This window comes from Stegodyphus dumicola, chromosome 3 (genome assembly GCF_044657685.1).
Source record: "Stegodyphus dumicola isolate Sdum_Otavi_A_Nest chromosome 3, ASM4465768v1".
In the NCBI taxonomy this organism is placed as follows: Eukaryota; Metazoa; Arthropoda; class Arachnida; order Araneae; family Eresidae; genus Stegodyphus; species Stegodyphus dumicola.
The window spans coordinates 112,368,816-112,388,271 of NC_140770.1; the positions used below are offsets into that span (position 1 = coordinate 112,368,816).

A 19,456-nucleotide genomic window follows, 5' to 3' on the forward strand; every position below is an offset into this window, starting at 1 on the left:
TTTTTTTTCCCCGCATGGTGTTACATGAGTCCATTAATACACTAATTAAGTTTGCCCATGGAATATTATTATTTTCAATAGTATTAACAACTGCTTTAAAAACAGCTTCTGAATTGCAAGATTCCATCTTTAGAGATGCAAAATGATGAACTACAACTTCATTTTGATTGTTGTCATAAAACTGCACCAATATTGACAGTATACTTTCTTGAGCATTGCTAGGACTTTCATCCAAATTTAGAGAAAATGGAGTCTCCTTTAATTATAGTCTTAATTATATTTAGTCTTTTAATGATATTTTCCTTAATAGTTTTTGCAAGCCCATATTTCATCTTATAACATGCAGTAGTCCTGGACATTTCCAACGAGTTTAGTGCCGTCTGATCGTGACTCAACTGTTTGCAGAGTTCAATTAAATTGGGAGCTACATTGAAAGAAAGAGAATTCTCGGCGATAAACGAAGTTATTAATACCTCTTGGCATGCTTTTCTTGTCACTATATCCAATGGCCGAGCATCAGTCTCAAATAAGTCATCAGTATTTTTTGAATTAGCATAATTACTTAAAATCATTGAATGTCTAATGCACTTTGAATATTTTATGTGCGTCACAGTTTTAGAATGATTTGTGAAAGCCTTGAATCCTTCCCCACCATACTTCAGCAGTGAGTTACAAAAAACACAATATGCTTGTCCAGCAACATTTATTTTCTTGCACCATGTGCCGATGGTATCCCCATTACCATCTCTCCGTTCAATCCAATTCCACCTAAATGCATTCCGGACACCTTCTTCTAACTGTATATCACTATTTATATCGAGAAATTTCATAGTGAAATTCTCTTGCGTACATAAATAAAAAAATATTTCAACAAACGAAACAAAAAATTTATACGTGCATCAATAAATGAAACGAAAATTTTACACAGCGGAGAAAAAAAAGTTGAGAAGCGATCAATGACAAATAGCTAATACAGCGAAAAATCCCCCTTCTCTACTTATTGGCACCACACCAGGAGAGATAAGACCTTTGAACCCAGAGTCACGTGATCGCACATCTGGTCGAACGAAGTCTCTCCCTTTTTTTTCTGCCACGCCTACTTGCCGAAAAGAATCCAGAAGAGAATGTCCGAGAACGGGGGAATGAGTCATAACTCCCAATAAGGAAAGAATAAAAAAGAAGTTTTTTTTCCCCTTTTCACGCATTATCACTGCCTTTGGAGAAAGAAAGGAAAAGTTTTCAACACACACACTGACCTTGCGTTTTCTGCTTCCAAAGCAAACAAAATTACCCAGATCAAAATAAATAATTCATTATTATTCCTACTTCCTTTTGAACGACGATCCCCGGAATTTTCGGGTATTGAAGTTCAAAATCCCCGGAATTTCGGGGTTTCCCCGGAGCACAAACATCTTTGAGTTCAGAAACCTTCGTTATCAACCATATGAAAGTTAAAATGAAAAATATTACTTTTATGTAAATTTTAATATATGTAATAATTTAATTTTTTTAGAAATAGTTCAGTAGCTTTACTTTTAAACAAAGGCTTTACTTCGATATAACAAACATGTTTAATTAGTTCATCAAAAAGTTGTTAGAGACACTATCGAATTAGGAACTAGCATATTTTTCCACTCTGCAGTTTTACTGCAAAAACAGTGAATTATCCCTTTAAAAATGGTTAAGAAATAGTTAATTCCTTTCATTTTCCAGTTATTGAAATAACTAAATCCTTAGATAAAAAGTTATTCAAGAAGTAGACTAAAGAAATGCGAGAAAGGGGTTAACTTCAATTACAAGCGGAATTTCAGATATTATTTTCTAGTAACTATTAAAAAACATTTAAAATCCTCTTTAATTTATTTCTGACCAACCTTTAACTGCTCTTTTGCCACCCCCTTCCTTCTGAGGCCGTTCTTTGGCACCCCAGGTTCAATAGGCGATAAAGCAATTACTGTATATACCCGCGTATAAGTCGACCCCCCACTTCGACTTAAAAAATTCGTAGAAAATAAGAAACCCGTGTATAAGTCGACCCCCCACTTCCGAAATCGATCGAGAAACTTCAAAAAAATTTTTTTAAGTACTACATTATTTCAAAATCATCTGGAAACACAGCGTTTTTCGGTAAAGTTTTTCTTTTAAAAATGATCAATTTAAATTTTGACGTGTACGCCTGTTAACAAAAGTATTTCATGAATGAACAATAACTATTATAAAGACTTATACGTACATAAAAACTATCTGCATTTCTCTTTTCTTGGCGTGTTGGCGAAACTTTTTTATTGCTCGTTATTGATTGGTTGTTCGGGTCCCAAAAATTCTTTGGTTTAATCGAAACTTACTCTAGTTAAAGTATGAAACTCTGTGATTAGTTCATCACATAATTTAAGTCATAAAATTACTTAAAGTAAGTGACTTATTTGATAAGTCATCCAATTTGAGTGCGGGAAGAAAACAAATGCATTATATAGAGAAATTTTTGAACTTCCGATTCTTTTAATTTTTTATGGCCCCGTGCATAAGTCGACCCCCCCCCACTTTGAAGTCTTTCTTTTGTCCAAAATATCTCGACTTATACATGGGTATAAATGGTAAGCAAGGTCCTGTTCTCTTTAACTGCTTTTTCACACAGCTGAGGGCAAAAGAAAAGGAACGCAATGGTTTCCCGCATGGCATAGCCAGCGGCCAGTTAAAAAACATCATGACAAAAGCCCACAAGACAAATGCCCACTTAAAAACAGCACACATTTTCAGGAAATCCAAAATAGCTATGACTTCCTGAAAATTTTTACGAATAATAATTATTATTAATAGTATAGATGATTAAAAATGAAATTTTAAGTGGGAATGAAATTAATTTATGTAAAATCCAAGTTGTCAAAATTGAACTAGATTATTTGAAACCATGCTTTTAATTCACCATTAAACAGTGTTTGTGATAGCGCACACAAATGTTCTCTTAATCATAATAAGGTACTTTTATTTTTTTTCTTTGAAATGAAAGTTCGGCTTAATTCTCCATATTAAATTCATTATAAGCAAAATTTTCTGCAGTGTTAAATTATTCTCTGTATATGATGGAAATTTACATACATTTTATACTCCTTATAATTTTGTAAAATTAAAACAAGCAGTGTGGCCATTATTCCTTTTCACCTCCCTTTGTCGGACTTATACGAGGGCACTTTTATTTGTCGCGTAAATATAAAAACAAAGTTACACATACATGTATATGTTTTTAATTATATTATTTTGATTGACTCTCTGTTCTATATACATATAGCATTTTAATTCAGCCGGAGCCCAAAATGAAATGTGTTCCGCTACTTAAATTTATCATTCAATTATTTGCTATTAACTTAATTTATTTTTTATTTTATCTTTATTCATTAATCTGCTTTGTGAAGCTGAAGAAAAAAGGAAAAAATATTAATTTTAACGTAGCTTATATATCGGTGTGGGTTTTTGTCAGTGTGGGCTTTTATCTATGTGGGCTCTTATCAATGTGGGCTTTTATCAATGTGCGTTATCATCAGTGTGGGTAATCAAGTCGTGTGGGCAATTATCCCAGTGGGGTCTTTTCTTGCATGTGCTTTCTTCCAGTGTGCTTTTGTTTGGTGACCGTAATTTATGACAGTGATTCTTAAACGATATTAGAATAATTACACATTAAAAGCGACAAAACATTTATGTTTTGTAACAACACCACTCAATATTTATCCATCATTTTAATTTGAAGCCTTCTCAAACATTTTGCCTAGTTTATATCGATTTCCTTCTCTAAGCATCTTTTCTAACAATAATTAGAGATTTTCCTCAATATGCAAACAAATGCTGTCACTAGTTTCTGCGTGCTTTATCTCCTAACTTGTCAACCACGCCACAATGTACTTATGAGGGTTTACTTGATCTGGTAAAAGTTAAATAGTCCAAAACTCCCAACAGATGTAAAGCAAATTATCGCTATGTCTGAAAGTAACTACAATATCAGACAAAGGTTTAAATAAGCCTCTTATTTAAAAAGAACTTAGAACAAACATAAAGGCATGTTCTGATGCTAACAAAGTCAATCACGGTGATGTAATTAAACAAGAACAGTCAAATTCAAACCAAAAATGTTGATTAGTGGTCAAAGATTACACAATTTAATTTAACCTGGCTTAGTAACCCTATCATATGAAGAAACAGAAATAGAAAATTATAGTAAAGGCTGAAATCATAACCAATTGGGTTATTTACATAATAATAACTAAACATATCTTTGAAGAATAATTTTCTTTATTCAGTTTCTTTCTTCAGAATGTTTCCTTTTCATTTTAGAATTTTTGGATTTAATTTAAGATTTCTGTTTTTCTAAAAAGCACTAAATGCATTTAGAATGTATAGAAAAAGTGATTAATTTAATTTCTTTAGTAATATGAAATTCAGAAGAAATATGAAATATACATGGTAAAGGCCTACAGAGCTGGTGTGGCAGAATTTAGTGACACACCAAACAAAAAAAATCTGGAAATGGCAAAACTTTTAGAATTTAGAGCAGACATTGGAAGCAGAATTTAGAAAGGTACTATGCAGTCGAATTTAGGATCCACAGAGATTCTTCAGATGGGAAAATGCCTAGTGCCAGCTCTATGTATGATGCATTAAGACATATTAGATGGATCTTTTAAATTTTCAATTTCTTTATTAATAACAAAATCCCTTTCTATAATGCCTGCCCAAGTAATAAGATAAGAAGCATTTTTGATATTTTGCATGCTTGGGTTTAGTGCAAAGTAGAGAAAATAAAGGGAAGATAAACATGTTAAGAAAAAGATTCTAATACTAGGAGTAAAACATTCAAATATTAGGACTTCATTGTTCTTCCAGACGTTCTCCAAAAAGTAAAAAATTCATCGCAAACTTTCAGTAAAATACATGCATTAAGCATTGATACCATAGAGACATTTTTCATTTTGTTACCTATTTCTCAAATCTTCTTGAACCCTGGGTCTATAAATCTTGCCTTCAAAATTTTCCAAGCTGCAATGTCAAAAATACTAAAGAAAAATTATCCCAAGCAATTCTGTAACAACACAAAGCCAGAACTATTTTAGAAAAAAAGGAGAGGAAAAGTGTAAAATTAATTTTATAGAGCAAACTGATGCATATTCCGAGATTACATGGGAAAAATGCTTACTATGAAATTAAAAAGGAGATTTTTTAATTAATTACATAGCTATTTTGCTTTTGCTAAGAGCTGTTTTGTAAATTATGTTTTACAGCATTATTTATTTTTCAGATTCAAAATATTGTATAATAAGTTGCCAAAATGAAACTTTATAATATGACAGCATAAAATAAAAATGTTATTTTAATGAAATTTATCAAACTTATGATGTTTTAAAAAGAAATCGTCGAAAAATTCTCAGATTTCGGAATTAAAAATTTTCTATAGAAACTGATCTTAAAATCGTCAAAATGTTGACAAGTCGCCAAATTTAGAACCGTTTAATAAAAGAATTGACATCCCCAAAAGCGAAAATTGTTTAAGAGCTCTTTATTATGAAAAATGAATTTCGAAATGCTTATGTTTCACTTCTTGCTTAGAAACTCAAGTATCCCATGAAACTCGAGTAAATATTAGAAATAGAAATTATAACCCATGAACCGATTCAAAAGATAACCATATAAGTCAGTGAATCGCCAAAAATATTCCTCCAAAATGCTAATTCACACTCAAAATGGCAGTAGTAAAAACAGACAGAAATTTCAGATGATTAAAATTAAGGACCTTCTACTGATTTTGGCCAAAATTAAGGACTTTAAAGGACCAAAAATCAATTTCAAAAGATTTAAGGACTTTTAAGGACTCTTAAGGACCGTACAAACCCTGTTTATTCCATATCTTGTGGGCTTACTTTTTATATATTGTCTGAATTGACACTTACCTCAAAAGGGCTCTAATTTTTCGTCTATAGTACAATCAGATAAAGAATATTTTTTTTTTAGGTTTTTGATAAATTTTTAAAAGAACATTTGTAATAGGTGCAAGTTTATACATTATCTTTCGTTCTGCTCGTGAATTTATGTCATCAAACCTAACGCACTTCAACAGGAAGTGGAATCGATTAATAGACATTCTTATTTGTAAAATAGTTATTCTGCTTCTGTCAGTTGGCTACAAATCTTTTGCGCTGAGATGTGCCGCTCTTAACACTCCAGCGTAATAAAATAGGCCAAAAAATGCCTTCAATTCAACTTCATTTGTCTTTCGTGCATCACATTCTCTAGAGAATTTGCTTCTTATTGATCAAATGTAAATATTTGTTATTTCCCCAAATCTTCTTTATTTCATCATTAAAAATTTGCAAACACTCAGTTGGCATTTTCAAGTTTCTAAAGCTCCACTTGACACCAGGTAAATGTGTCGCTATATTGTGCGGCCGTGTCCGAATGTTTTTTGGAGGGGAGGGGGTATTTTTTTACTCCACTTTATTGCATCTTTTTCAGAAATTTACAAAATGTTAGAAATAAAGTTTTATTTTATTTTTATGATGTATCTGCCAAAGCCATGCTATAATTATAGACTCTATGCTCCTTAAAATTCATGTGTAGCTTTTTGTTTTTTTGCTGAGTGGCAACAGTTAGTGAAGTAAATAAACATGTAACATACATTTGTGGTTTGATTATTTCTCTTTCTACTATATTTCAAAAATATATCTGCCATTTAAGTGAATTCTATCACGTTATCAGCTTAATATGTTCTAAAGAAGTTTATTTGGCAGAAATGAAGAATTTTGGTTTTTTCTGAAAGAAAAGAAGCAACATCCACAGCGCCATCGAAGCTAAGCCTAAGATGTTGAAAGTGATCCGATGGAAGAAATTCAAGATTTAGAAACTCAACAGAGATAATTACAATGCTTGGAAAATCTGAGCACGAGCTGTTAGTTAAAAAAAATTGTTGGGAAGCGATTGATCCAGGTTATGATGCTGAATTAAAGAATGACGAAAAGAAAATTAATGAGAAAGCCTTAACCTTCCTATTGTTAGTGGTTGAAGACCAGTTCTTAGATGACATCGCTGACTGTGAAAGAGCAAAAAAAGTGTGGGATACTTTAAAAGACATCCATACAAAATTTGGACTCTTGCATTCTCTACAACTTTTAAAGGAAATTTTTAATGTAACTTTAAAACCAGGAGAAAGCATCAGTTCTTATCTAAGCCAATTGATAGATCTTCACCGAAAGGTATCGTCCTGCGGACAGAGAAGTGTTATGTTAATGGGTTTGCCTAAGGAGTATGAAGGTCTTATCCTTAATTTAGAACGTGAAGAAGATATGTTGTCAAATCAAATCGTAAAATCGCGTCTCATACTTGAAGAGAAAAAGTTACTGCACTACACAGAAGTGAAAACAGGAGTTGTTACCAGTAAGGTCATAGGAGAAAAAGGCCCTCAAAACTTGAGATAAGTACAGAACTAAAACTACACAGCCATTATAGAAACAGCATAAAAATACTGACAGAAAAAAACACGTTCATGTGGGGCTTATTACCAAAAATTGTTCTGCTGCTAAAACGCCACATGCAAAAGGGGTTTCTAATGAAGTATATCAAGCACTGCTTGCTGACTCTTGCCGTGGGAAACCTGTCTGTGATTGGTATCTCTATAGCAGAGCCACTGAACATATATGTTCTCAAGAGCAGAAATTTATGAATTTAACTTCAGTGAAATCACAAGTTGAGATAGCCAATTCTGAAAAATATTGAAGTTTCTGGCATGGGAGACATTGTTTTGAATCCTGTTAGAGAATGTGGGAAAGATGCTATTCATCTAGCATCTTTCCCTGATCCCTATCATCTGTATGTCCCTGATCTTGATGGTAACCTTCTTTCAGTGGGAAGAACAGAAGAAATGGGAATGACTGTTTCCTTTGAGAGGGGCAAAGCAATCATAAAAAATCCAAGACAACAAGATAAGGTCATTCTCACTGCACATAGGTATGGAAGATTATACAAAATTGAAGAGAAGCAAATGCACAAAATATACCTTTCCAGACATGAAGAAATTATGCATTTAGAAGATTAGAACATTTCCACCATGATGCAGTTAAGAAACTTATGAAAAGGTATGATTTGAATATGATGTGTGAAGAAATCCAAGAAAAGGGGACTGTTTGTTCAATATGTGTTTTGGGGAAAATGAAGAAGACTATTTCTCAAGGAAAGAGCCAAACGTTCAACTAGATTACTTCAGTTGATACATACTGATGTAATTGGACCTATCACACCTACATCAAAAGGTGGATCAAAGTACGTCATTACCTTTATTGAAGGCTACTCAAGGTATGCTGTGGTTAAAACTATGAAATCTAAAGATGAAGGTCCTTGAAAAATTCATGGAATATAAAGCAAATGTTGAAAATTTACATGAACTCAAAATCAGTACTCTGTGAAGCGAAAATGGAGGGAAATATGCCAACAATGAACTTGATGTTTCCTAACTAAAAGTGGAATAACAAGACAACTCACAATTCCCTGGACACCACAAAATGGAGTTGCAGAAAAAAATAAACCATACTCTATTTGATAGGACTAGATGTCTTCCCCTAGATTACAACATCCCACAAGAATATATTGTGGGCAGATGCTGTTACTACTGCCTGTTATTTGCTCAACAAGTGTCCGTCAAAAGCTACTGAAGGAAACATACCTGAAGAACTCTGGACCAAGAAGCCTGTGCAAATTAGTCATCTGAGAATATTTGGCTGTCGAGTTTTTGCTCAAATTCATAAAATGCTACAGAAAGGAAAGCTAGGAAAGCGTGCTCAAGAATGTGTCTTTATAGGCTATCCTGAAGGTGTGAAAGGATACAAACTATGGATTACAGAGGAAGATAAGTTTTTAGTGAGCAAAAATGTTAAATTTGATGAGATTGTTTTTCCATTGAGAAGGAACCAGACATCTACTCAAGCAAAGAAGGAAAATGAAGTGATCTTTAACTTAAATCATGAGTACAATTCCGACAGTGAAATAAATGTTGTTCCATTAGAAGTACCTATCAGTTGCACCACCACAGGAGTTGAAGATGTTGAAACCCCATTAAATGACAAAGCAGAAGAAATTGAAGACACAGAATCAGCATTCCCGGAAGATTCTGAGAGTAGCAAGGAAGACCCTATTGGAATCAGGAAAAGCACTAGAGAAAGGAGACCTAAGACTTACTATGGGGATCCAGTGTTATATAAAGCTGCTTGTGAAGAACAACCTGCCATCAAAATCTGTAAGAACCCAACAAGTGTAAAAGAAGCAATGAATTCACCAAATGCGGAGATGTGGTAAGAAGCCATGAAAGAAGAAATGTCTAATTTGTACGAAAACGAGACATGGGAATTGGTTCCAAAGCCAGCTGGCATCAAACCCATAGGATACAAGTGGGTATTCAAAGAAAAAAAAATGTAGAAGGAGAAATAATCAAATTTAAAGCTTGATTAGTAGCTAAAGGCTACCCATAAGTCCCTGGTAGGGATTTTTCAGAGACTTTCTCCCCTGTTGTAAAGATAAAATCTATAAGAATCCTTCTAGCCCTTGCTGTCGAGTTACAAATAGAAATTCATCAAATGGACATCACTGCTGCCTATCTAAATGGCTTACTCAAGGAAGACATACATATGGCACAACCTGAAGGATCTCAAGAGCAAGGTAAAGAGCATCTAGTGTGCCATTTAAAGAAAAGCTTGTATGGCTGAAAGCAATCAGGAATACAATGGAATGAATGCTTTGATACTTTCTTGAAGAATTGTGGACTGTAACACTCAAAGTGTTACAGTCCACAATGCATTTCCAACCAAAAAGATAATATTTTCGAAAACTGAGGGAGTAAGACTAAAAGGAAGACCACCCACTAGATGAAAAAAATGATGTCAAGGAAAATTTAAGGTTAGCACCATCGGGCACAATTTAGGGTTAACACAAAGGGATTTAGGGATAACAATTTAAGGTTAATTGGAGTTAACTGATGGAGGGCTATTGTGCCGAATGTGGTCAGGTTGAGGAAACTTGGAGAGACAGCCTAAGCCTGTAACAGGCTGTGGAGCTTATGAAGAAGGAGACGTTACATTTGTGTTTAAACATAATTGTGACTTACTGAGCTAGAATTTTTATCTCGTTTTTAGCTTCGTTTTAACTGTGTCAGTCGATTTTTAAATATGAAATACTACTGTTCTTTCATCGAGATATAACAATTTTCTTTTTTGTTGCTCCAGTTTTTAAATAAGAGATAGGTAGCATTTAAAATTCTTAATATAGATAAAATTATAACATACATGTTACTTTGCTTTAAAATACAATAATTTTTGGTTTCTCTTCACTGCCACTTTCTTTGCAGATTTCACCTTTTTTTATATGTTTACAGGTTCCGTTCAAAATCGCAACCGTCAAAATGCAACGATCTGGCAAGTTGGCGATTTATTTAAAAACATGCCAAGCTGGCTTATAACCAGTAACCTTATCAACATTCTGCTATTAATAACTGTTTTCTAATTAAAATCTGAAGTCATATAAATAAGGTAAATTCCATTGCAATTTTGAAGCATAATTTTTTCTCATTATGTAATGTTATCAAAATAGCCTACGATAAATGTCATCAAATAAGCAGTACTTTCTGTAGAATGAAAATCTATGCACAAATTTTCAAAGCTATGAAAAGAACAGAAACACACATTTAACTTTACACTAAGATATAAAATAAAATAATTAAATAAATTTATATTAAGATATTTGTTATCTGCAATTTGAGTATGGATGCAATCAAAATAAAGAAAAGAAACAAATATCTTACAAAGGTTTTATACTTACTGCTCACGATAAGCAGTTTCTTGTTTTGAAGCCACAGGATTATATGAATTTTCTTTTTCTTGTAGGGCTATAATTTCAGCAATAGTCATTTTCCGCAAATGCGCTGGCATAGCTGTAATTTTGTCATCATACATTTTCTTTATTCTGTCACATTCCCTATCACAGCACGCTTTTAAATGAGCTCTATAACTTTCAGCATCCTGACGAAAATTTTGCCAGAGTTTTTCTATCACTTTTTTCTTCTCTGCAAGTGTTGGATCTATTTCCTTTTTAATTCGACGTTTACGTCTTCCCACCATAATTAAAATGAATCTGTAATAAAACAAATAATTTTATTGACTGAATTATCACCCATATCCAATAATAAGAAATTATGATTAAAAAAAAGGGCTGATTTTTAGAATACGGTAACATGATTTGGCAGCTTCGATGACATTTTTCACAGCAATAGAGATTGCTAGCTCAAATCTAGAGATGAACAGCAATAATCTGAAAATTTAGGGATAACAATTTTATGTACAAGAACAATCTAAGCCAAACAAGTTCCAAGTAACTAAGGCTATGTTTTCAACCACTTTTTAATAATTTATAAAATATACTATATTACTTAAATTTAATTGGTTGATCTTTACAATATGGTAACTGGTAGTTTGGCGACATTTTGGAGGCGATAAAGGTTACTACCTGGCACTTTGGTAATAATGTGAGCAGTACTCAGTTCCGATTACGCATTATTTTGTGTGAGGGAAATGAGAGATCATGGGATATGTCATGTGATATTAATGGACGAATTACAGTTCTTTAATCGGAAAAAGGGGGAAATCCGGAAAAAATCTGGAAATTTTGTATTTGGCTTTATTCTGTTTTGTGTGAAACAGTGTTCGTGAATTTTTGGATCCCATGGCCGTAACTAAAGTGAATTCGAAATGGGTATTTATGTATGTATTAATTTAATGTATGTGCTCATTTATATTTTAAGTAGTGTTTTTGAATTTAATTATATTTTAATTAAATGATAGTTATTTTGTGAATTTTATGTTTGTAGGAATTTGGTATACGTTTTAGTTGAAGTAAACGTGTATGGAAATAATTTAAATATCTAACACTAAGTATTTGTAATGGTTGCGGTATGAATTCATTGGTGATGTGTATAATGTAATAGATGATTTAGAGGTAAAAGTTTTTGGATATTTTATTTATTTTATATGTGGAAATGTTCATTACTTTTTCGCGATCAGGTAATTTCATATATGTTCTTTTTACCGGGTTTAAAGATTGAGAAAATTGTCATGTGTTTTCATGAAATTTTTCTAATTTATGAGAAAAAAGCAGTGTACATGGATATAGTGAAGAGTGTGCGCAATGCCATTTTTGTTCAATTCTGGGATGTTTTTTTAAGTAAAAATAAGTCGGTGTGTACATGGTTTATGTGTATGTGTTATTTTGAAAAACGCGTAAGAAGTATGTTATTGTGCACTTTTTCCCAATTTTGCAGTGAATATTTGTCATGATTACGCAGTTTTGTTAGATAAAATTTCTAGCATAAGTGTAATTCGGCTAGTAGATTGTTGGAAGAAGTGTTCAGTAGATAAAAAGAAAAGAAACATGTCTTTACTTCGTGAAGACAAAATGGCGGTGGGAAAAAAAAATAGAGGGTTGCTGTAGGAGAGTTGGTCGCCAAATTTTCGCCAAAAAAGCGCCAAGTTACCATAATGTAAAGATCAACCATTTAATTTATTTTAAACATTTTAATGGATACTGTTCTGCTATCAGGACCGGATTCAGAAATATATGTATGTATGCTTATACGAATGGATGAATGTGTTCATATATACACACATTATATACATAAGTATGAATATATATGTGTGTATACATATATATACATACACATGCACATACATTTTTGAATTCGGTCATAATAACAGAACAGTACCAATTTGTTTACATAATGTCTATGAACAGGAGAAAAATTACTAGAAATTAGCTGCTGTAGCTGTGGCTGTTTTTAATTATGGCAAAGCACATGAGGGCTATCTGCCTAAGGGGAGGGATGCCTTCGTGGAGGACTTTCTAAGGGAAACTGGCTCGTATACACGTTACACATGAGGAAAACCACGAAAACGCCCATGCGGCCAGCCCGTTCGCGGGATTTGAACCTCGGACCGAACTACTAGTGTTCAGCGACTTTACCGCTCGGCCACTGGTGGGCACTAGAAATTAGCTTCATCGTAGATTGTAGATGCTGATTGGTCAATCAGGTTCAATAATAATTTCTAAGCCTAAAAAAATTTTTCATAAAAATATATCCTCAAACAATTATTCATAGTGCAAAAATTCGTAACAGAGTGTATTTATTTTTTCACATGTGCAAAGGAAAGTTAATAAAATGTATCTTTGCATAAGATTTATATCACAGTGTAAATTAATTAACTCCATTTATAGTTTTCATGGTGTGTTGTTCATGCTCATTTTTCAATGTTAATGAAAATAAAATATGTTCTGAATTCAAGTAATTAAAAGATAAACATTTCCTTTCAACTGAATGAAAATGCTTTACCTGCTAAAGACAATAAATGAGTTTTAAAATGCTTCGAATGACTATTAACTGAAATAGTGAAACAAGTATTCCACCTTTTTGTGAGAATGGGGTAGGCAGTTTTTTTCCTTACCTTGATTTTGAGCGAAATAATATTTCCGATAGAAATTTATTAGTTACTCTTTTGTTAATGGAGCTGAGGTGTGTATATATACACTCATGTATGTCCATACCTGCATACGTGAACACATACATACAACATGACCCCACTTAATGATGTTTTGTTTAAAGCATTTTTATTGGAATAGTGGGATTCCCTAAAAACTGCATGCAGCATTGAGCTTTCCAGAAATCAAAAGTAATTTATCTGCATTACTTCTTCTCTCCAGTGTTACACAAACTTTTTTTATTATTTCAAACATTTGTAGTTGTCATTATAAGTATAAATTTATGTGATCTAATGATCGAAATAATGATAAATATTATAAATTTTTAGTTTTTAATATGGGTGATAATAAGAAACAGTGATGTAAAGTGATGTAAGTAAAGTGACAAGAAAAAGCATTTTACTAGAAACTAAAATGAAGTGCTTAGAAGATTAGATAGTGGTGAATGTCAGTGTCAAAATCGGTATAGCATTGAACTTGCCAACTTCAACAATAAGGATACTTTTCAAGAATAAAGAAAAAATAGTGTCATCAGTAACTACAACTACAAGAACCTCTGCAACTAGAATAACCCATTCTAGAAGTAATACGATAGAGGAGATGGAAAAATGACCTTCGATATGGATCGATTATGAAATCGAATACAATATGCCACTAAGCCAAGCTATCATAATGGAAAAAGTAACAAGAATTTTAAAACACATTCAGATTGAAATGGGTAACACAACTGAAACTTTTGTTGCAAGTTTAAAATAGTTTAATAGATTTAAACATCGAAATAATCTTCATAGCATACATATTACACGAGAAGCAGCAAGTGGATTACAGGTAAAGTTGGCAAAGCAGTGGCTGAATTCCTAGAAAAATAATTGAATGAGGAAACTATCCTCAAGAATTAGTTTTGGTTACAATTTACTCTACGGTACCCCTAGGCAAATAATTTCTTTTTTGACACCAAGGGCGTCAGGAAGGATCGGCACCAATTTCAAGATGGTGCCAATCCTTCCGCCCGTTACAAAACGGAAACAAGAAGTCAAAGGCTTACACAAACTCAGTATCCATGTACACATCGACCTATTTTAGCTTAAAAAAAGTCAGAGAATTGCACAAAATAGGCATTGCACACTGCCTTAACTTTGTCCATGTACACATCAATCTACTTAAACAAAATCAGGAAGCTAAAACAAAGTTAAAACTATCATGTTAAGCAGAAAAAATTTGGCACTATTTAACTAACAATAACCACAAATACACAAACAGAGTAATAAATAAGCAAAAATACATATTTCGGTTGATCTTTACATTATGGTAACTTGGCGATTTTTTGGCGAAAATTTGGCAACCAACTCTCAACAGCAACCCTCTATTTTTTTTTCCCCGCCGCCATTTTGTCTTCACGAAGCAAAGACATGTTTCTTTTCTTTTTATCTACTGAACACTTCTTCCAACAATCTAGTAGCCGAATTACACTTATGCTAGAAATTTTATCAAACAAAACTGCTTAATCATGACAAATATTCACTGCAAAATTGGGAAAAATTGCACAATACCATACTCCTTACGCGTTTTTCAAAATAATACATACACATAAACCATGTACATGCCGACTTATTTTTACTTAAAAAAACATCCCAGAATTGAACAAAAATGGCATTGCGCACACTCTTCACTATATCCATGTACACTGCTTTTTTCTCATAAATTAGAAAAATTTCACGAAATTACATGACAATTTTCTCAATCTTTAAACCCGGTAAAAAGAACATATATGAAATTACCTGATCGCGAAAAAGTATTTACCCTTTCCAATTATGAACATTTCCACATATAAAATAAATAAAATATCCAAAAACTTTCACCTCTAAATCATCTATTATATTATAAACGCCACCAACGAATTCATACCGCAACCATTACAATTACTTACTGTCAGATATTTAAATTATTTCCATGCACGTTTACTTCAACTAAAACGTATACCAAATTCCTACAAACATAAAATTCACAAAATAACTATCAATTAATTAAAATATAATTAAATTCAAAAACACTACTTAAAATATAAATGAGCACATACATTAAATTAATAAAAATTACCTTACAATCCTAATTACTTTAAACTAAATCATTGCTAATAACAATTTTCCCAATAATACCAAATTCCTTTCCACCTTACATTTAGAACAATGCATAAAAATAATATCCTCAAATAATTAAAAATACTAACTTACCTAATCTTCTTCAGAATCTTGATTACGTGGCGGATACACTTTTCTAATTCATTCAATAAAATTATTGAAAGATTTTTTCTGCGAATTTTTCCTCCATACTTCCTCCGCTAAATAAAAAGCAAACTTCTCTTTATCACAATGTCTAAATACCCATTTCGAATTCACTTTAGTTAGGGCCATGGGATCCAAAAATTAAACAACACTGTTTCACACAACACAGAATAAAGCTAAATACAAAATTTCCACATTTTTTTCTGATTTCCCCCCTTTTCCGATTAAAGAACCGTAATTCGTCCATTAATATCACATGACATATCCCATGATCTCTCATTTCCCTCACGCAAAATAATGCGTAATCGGAACTGAGTACTGCTCACATTATTACCAAAGTCCCAGGTAGTAACCTTTATCGCCTCCAAAATGTCACCAAACTACCAGTTACCATATTGTAAAGATCAACCCATATTTCCTAACATATAAACATTAAGCAAGACATCTTTTAACAAAGATTATTGAGATTAACAGGCTCATCCGCTGTTAATGGCGGATAAATATGTATAATAGCGTCCAAACCATTAACATTCATCCTCTTACTTACCTCAGACATACTCAAATGATGGTATCCACGTCAAAATACAACATCAATGCCCGTGCAACCAAACAGAGCAATTGAAAAGAATCGTAAGCATAAGAAAATTCTGGTCCACACAAAAGGGTTACTATTACAAAAACTAGCCCAAATCTTAATTTATCACAACATGTTTGGTGATATTCGCAGAAATTACCTTTTTTTAATGGGGGGGGAACCACATTTTCCCCCAAAGCTAGTTTCACCAACACTATCAACATTAGGGTTACTGAAAAATCTATTTCGTGATCAACCAATACCACTTGGCGAATTTTTCAGGCAGAAACCAAGGAGTAGTGAGCACAGTAAAGATCAGCCATCAGTTTTTAATGTCGATGAAATGGGCCTATTTTGGAAAAGCATGCCAAAACATGCATTTCTATCCCATGAAGAAAAACGTGTGCCAGGATTTAAAGCTGCGAAAGATCACTTAACACTTTTCAAATTGAAGCGACTTCTTGGTTATCATTCCAAAATCCAATGAAAGGAATGAAAAGGAATATCAAAATCAACTTTACCTGTAATTTGCGAGTCTAAAAAAAATCGTGGATAGCTATGAAAATTTTCCAGAATTGGTTCATTGAATGTTTTTGCCTGTCTGTTAAATGCTATTGCAAAATAAAAAATCTCTCATCCAAACGTGCTACTTTTAAAGGATAATGCTCCAAGCCACCCAACAGATTTATCGGACTCAATAACATGCATTTCAGTTGAAGGTTTTCTTGCCACCTAACACAACTGCATTAATCCAACCGACAGACCAAGGTGTTACTTTAAATTTTAAAGCTAATTATCAGAGGCAAATATTTGCAAAAATCTTTGAAAAAACAGACTGTGATAAACAATCAATAAGAGATTTTTGGAGGAACTATAGGTTGATCTTTGCAATGTTATTATTCTTGTTTATGTATGTTTTGATAAATATTTAGTAAGCGGAATTTAAAATTCAGTTAAAGTATTTTTTATCTTGCATTACAAAATTTTCATTTCCTTAATAAAATAATAAAAAAAAAAATAATCTGTGAGCTGTTTTTAGATCTTACATACAAAGATGGCACAAACAAATACATACAAATATCGCACAAAGAATCTTAATAATGTAACTGACACCAGAAACCACGTAAATTACATTTGAAGAGAATATCAAAAGTTGTGTCAACCTTCTAAAGGAAAAAAAAAAAAAAAATTAAGTAAGACTAAAAGTTAAAGTCCTACATGATAGGATTTATATGGCTATTTATACTAAATTAAATATAAATATAAATAAGAAAGAAAGTTTGAAACCCTTGACAAGATCTGTTTGAATCTTTGAACAGAGAATATTAACAATTATATTTTTGTGCACGTTTTTGAATTATTCTGTAGATTTTTTTAAAAATTATTTTTAAATTTGCATTATCACTCACATTACATAGTGTTTACAAGAATTTTGACAGGATACGCCAAATGTTTTTAACGACTTTTACTAAGTTTCAAACTTCCTTTCTTATTTATATTCAATTTTAAAAATCATCAGCTAAAAGCACTATTTTTGACTAATTTGGTCATTCGTTTTTACTACTTTTTTATTAATACTAAATTATACAGGAAAATATACTTACCAAACAATTTCCCGCTGAAATTTCACCGTTTTGTGAATGGCTAAATAATTTATTTGGATTGTTGCCAATTTTAAGTCAGAAGGTTTTACCCGCGGAGTATAATGCTTTATACTCCGCGGTTTTACTTTAACGCAAATATTTTATCAGAACGCAGATCTGCTTCTATGTTAATGTTCTAGCAACTGTCTGTCCACTAGAAATAATATGTATATATATATGCAAATGTAGGCATATATATGTATATCTGTAATGAAAACAAAACAAAAAAAAAAAAAAAAAAAAAAAAAGACGGAGCACTGTTGATGCCTAATACATAAATAGGCTAGATCGTAGATCCATATTGAAGAGGAAGTATGCTAATATGTTGAGTTTGTAATATCTAAGAAACTTGGCAGTCGAGGCAGTTTTAATTCCATTTTTATCTGAATTCACATTTTTGGCCACTATTCAGACAGACAGACAGACAAAGTAGACAGATGTCTTGTTTTGCACTCGCTAAGTCTTTCTGCACCGATGGGTGAAAAATCAAGCATAGGTGCGAAGAAAAGGTAAAGCAAAGAGGGGCAATTTCGTATTTGAGGAGAGTAAAAAGGAACTTCGTATATCTTGTACAAGTTCAAAAGGCCAGGAAGAAAAGATGGGACAAAATACAATTTAAAATAAGTGGCCCAAAAATATTAGAGGGGGGGGAAGGGCCTATAGAAAGAAAAGGAAAAGAAGTAGAAAATATCCTAAAATACGATTGTGTCCATGAGTGTAGTTAAAAGAAGAAGAATCTGTCTTCATTTACAATAAATAGTGTCTCACAGGTGTGTGTGGGTGTAGTGAGTGTGTTTGGTAATGGTGAATAGATGTGTTATTGGGGAAAAAAAAAATATTGACGGTGTTAAAATGCTTCGTATCAAAGTATTTAGCATGGAATATAAAGTAATATGTATGCTTGCATCCTGAGATATCAACAAAAGTCATCAAACAAAAGTATATATTAATTTAACCAAAGTAACTTATGCTATTTTCATTCCCAACATTTTCATACATTTTTCAAAAAACAGCAGCAGACTAACAACATAGAACCATATACAATACAAGACCACAACCGCACACACCAAAAATATATATATATATATATATACATGTGTGTGTAAATTACTGAGTATATGTATTAAAAACAAAAATTAAACAGTATTTATTAATTTAACTATCATAATTTATTACAAGATTAATTATTTTACTATCATAATTTATTACTAGTTAATTAATGTTAGTAACATAGTGAGGCACACTGTTATTTATATAAGCTCATAGTTCTAAGAATTCATTTAAGGCGGTGAAGAAGAAACCATCCCTTAGATATGAACATTTTACAGATAGCAAGGAACAGTATGAGAAAAAATTGGTGAGGTATAATATTATTTAAAGGCGAAACTATATTTAAGCGATCTAAAAAGAAA

At 32.3% G+C, this 19,456-nt stretch overlaps 1 protein-coding gene across 2 annotated transcripts in view; it reads right to left on the reverse strand.

Annotated features, from left to right (window-relative positions):
- Nucleotides 1-18,164, reverse strand: part of LOC118205157 (uncharacterized) — a 61,147-nt gene extending 42,983 nt beyond the window's left edge. The window contains exons 1-2 of one of the 2 annotated variants that reach the window (XM_085813206.1): nt 18,006-18,164; nt 10,840-11,151 (exon numbers count right to left, since the gene is read on the reverse strand). In XM_085813206.1, coding sequence (XP_085669332.1) covers nt 10,840-11,138 — 299 coding nt within the window. In that variant the 5' untranslated portion in view covers nt 11,139-11,151; nt 18,006-18,164. Of the gene's footprint in view, nt 1-10,839; nt 11,152-15,776; nt 15,800-18,005 lie in introns of those variants that run through there. The other variant, XM_085813207.1, reaches the window with a different exon arrangement.
- Nucleotides 18,165-19,456: the final 1,292 nt, after the last annotated feature.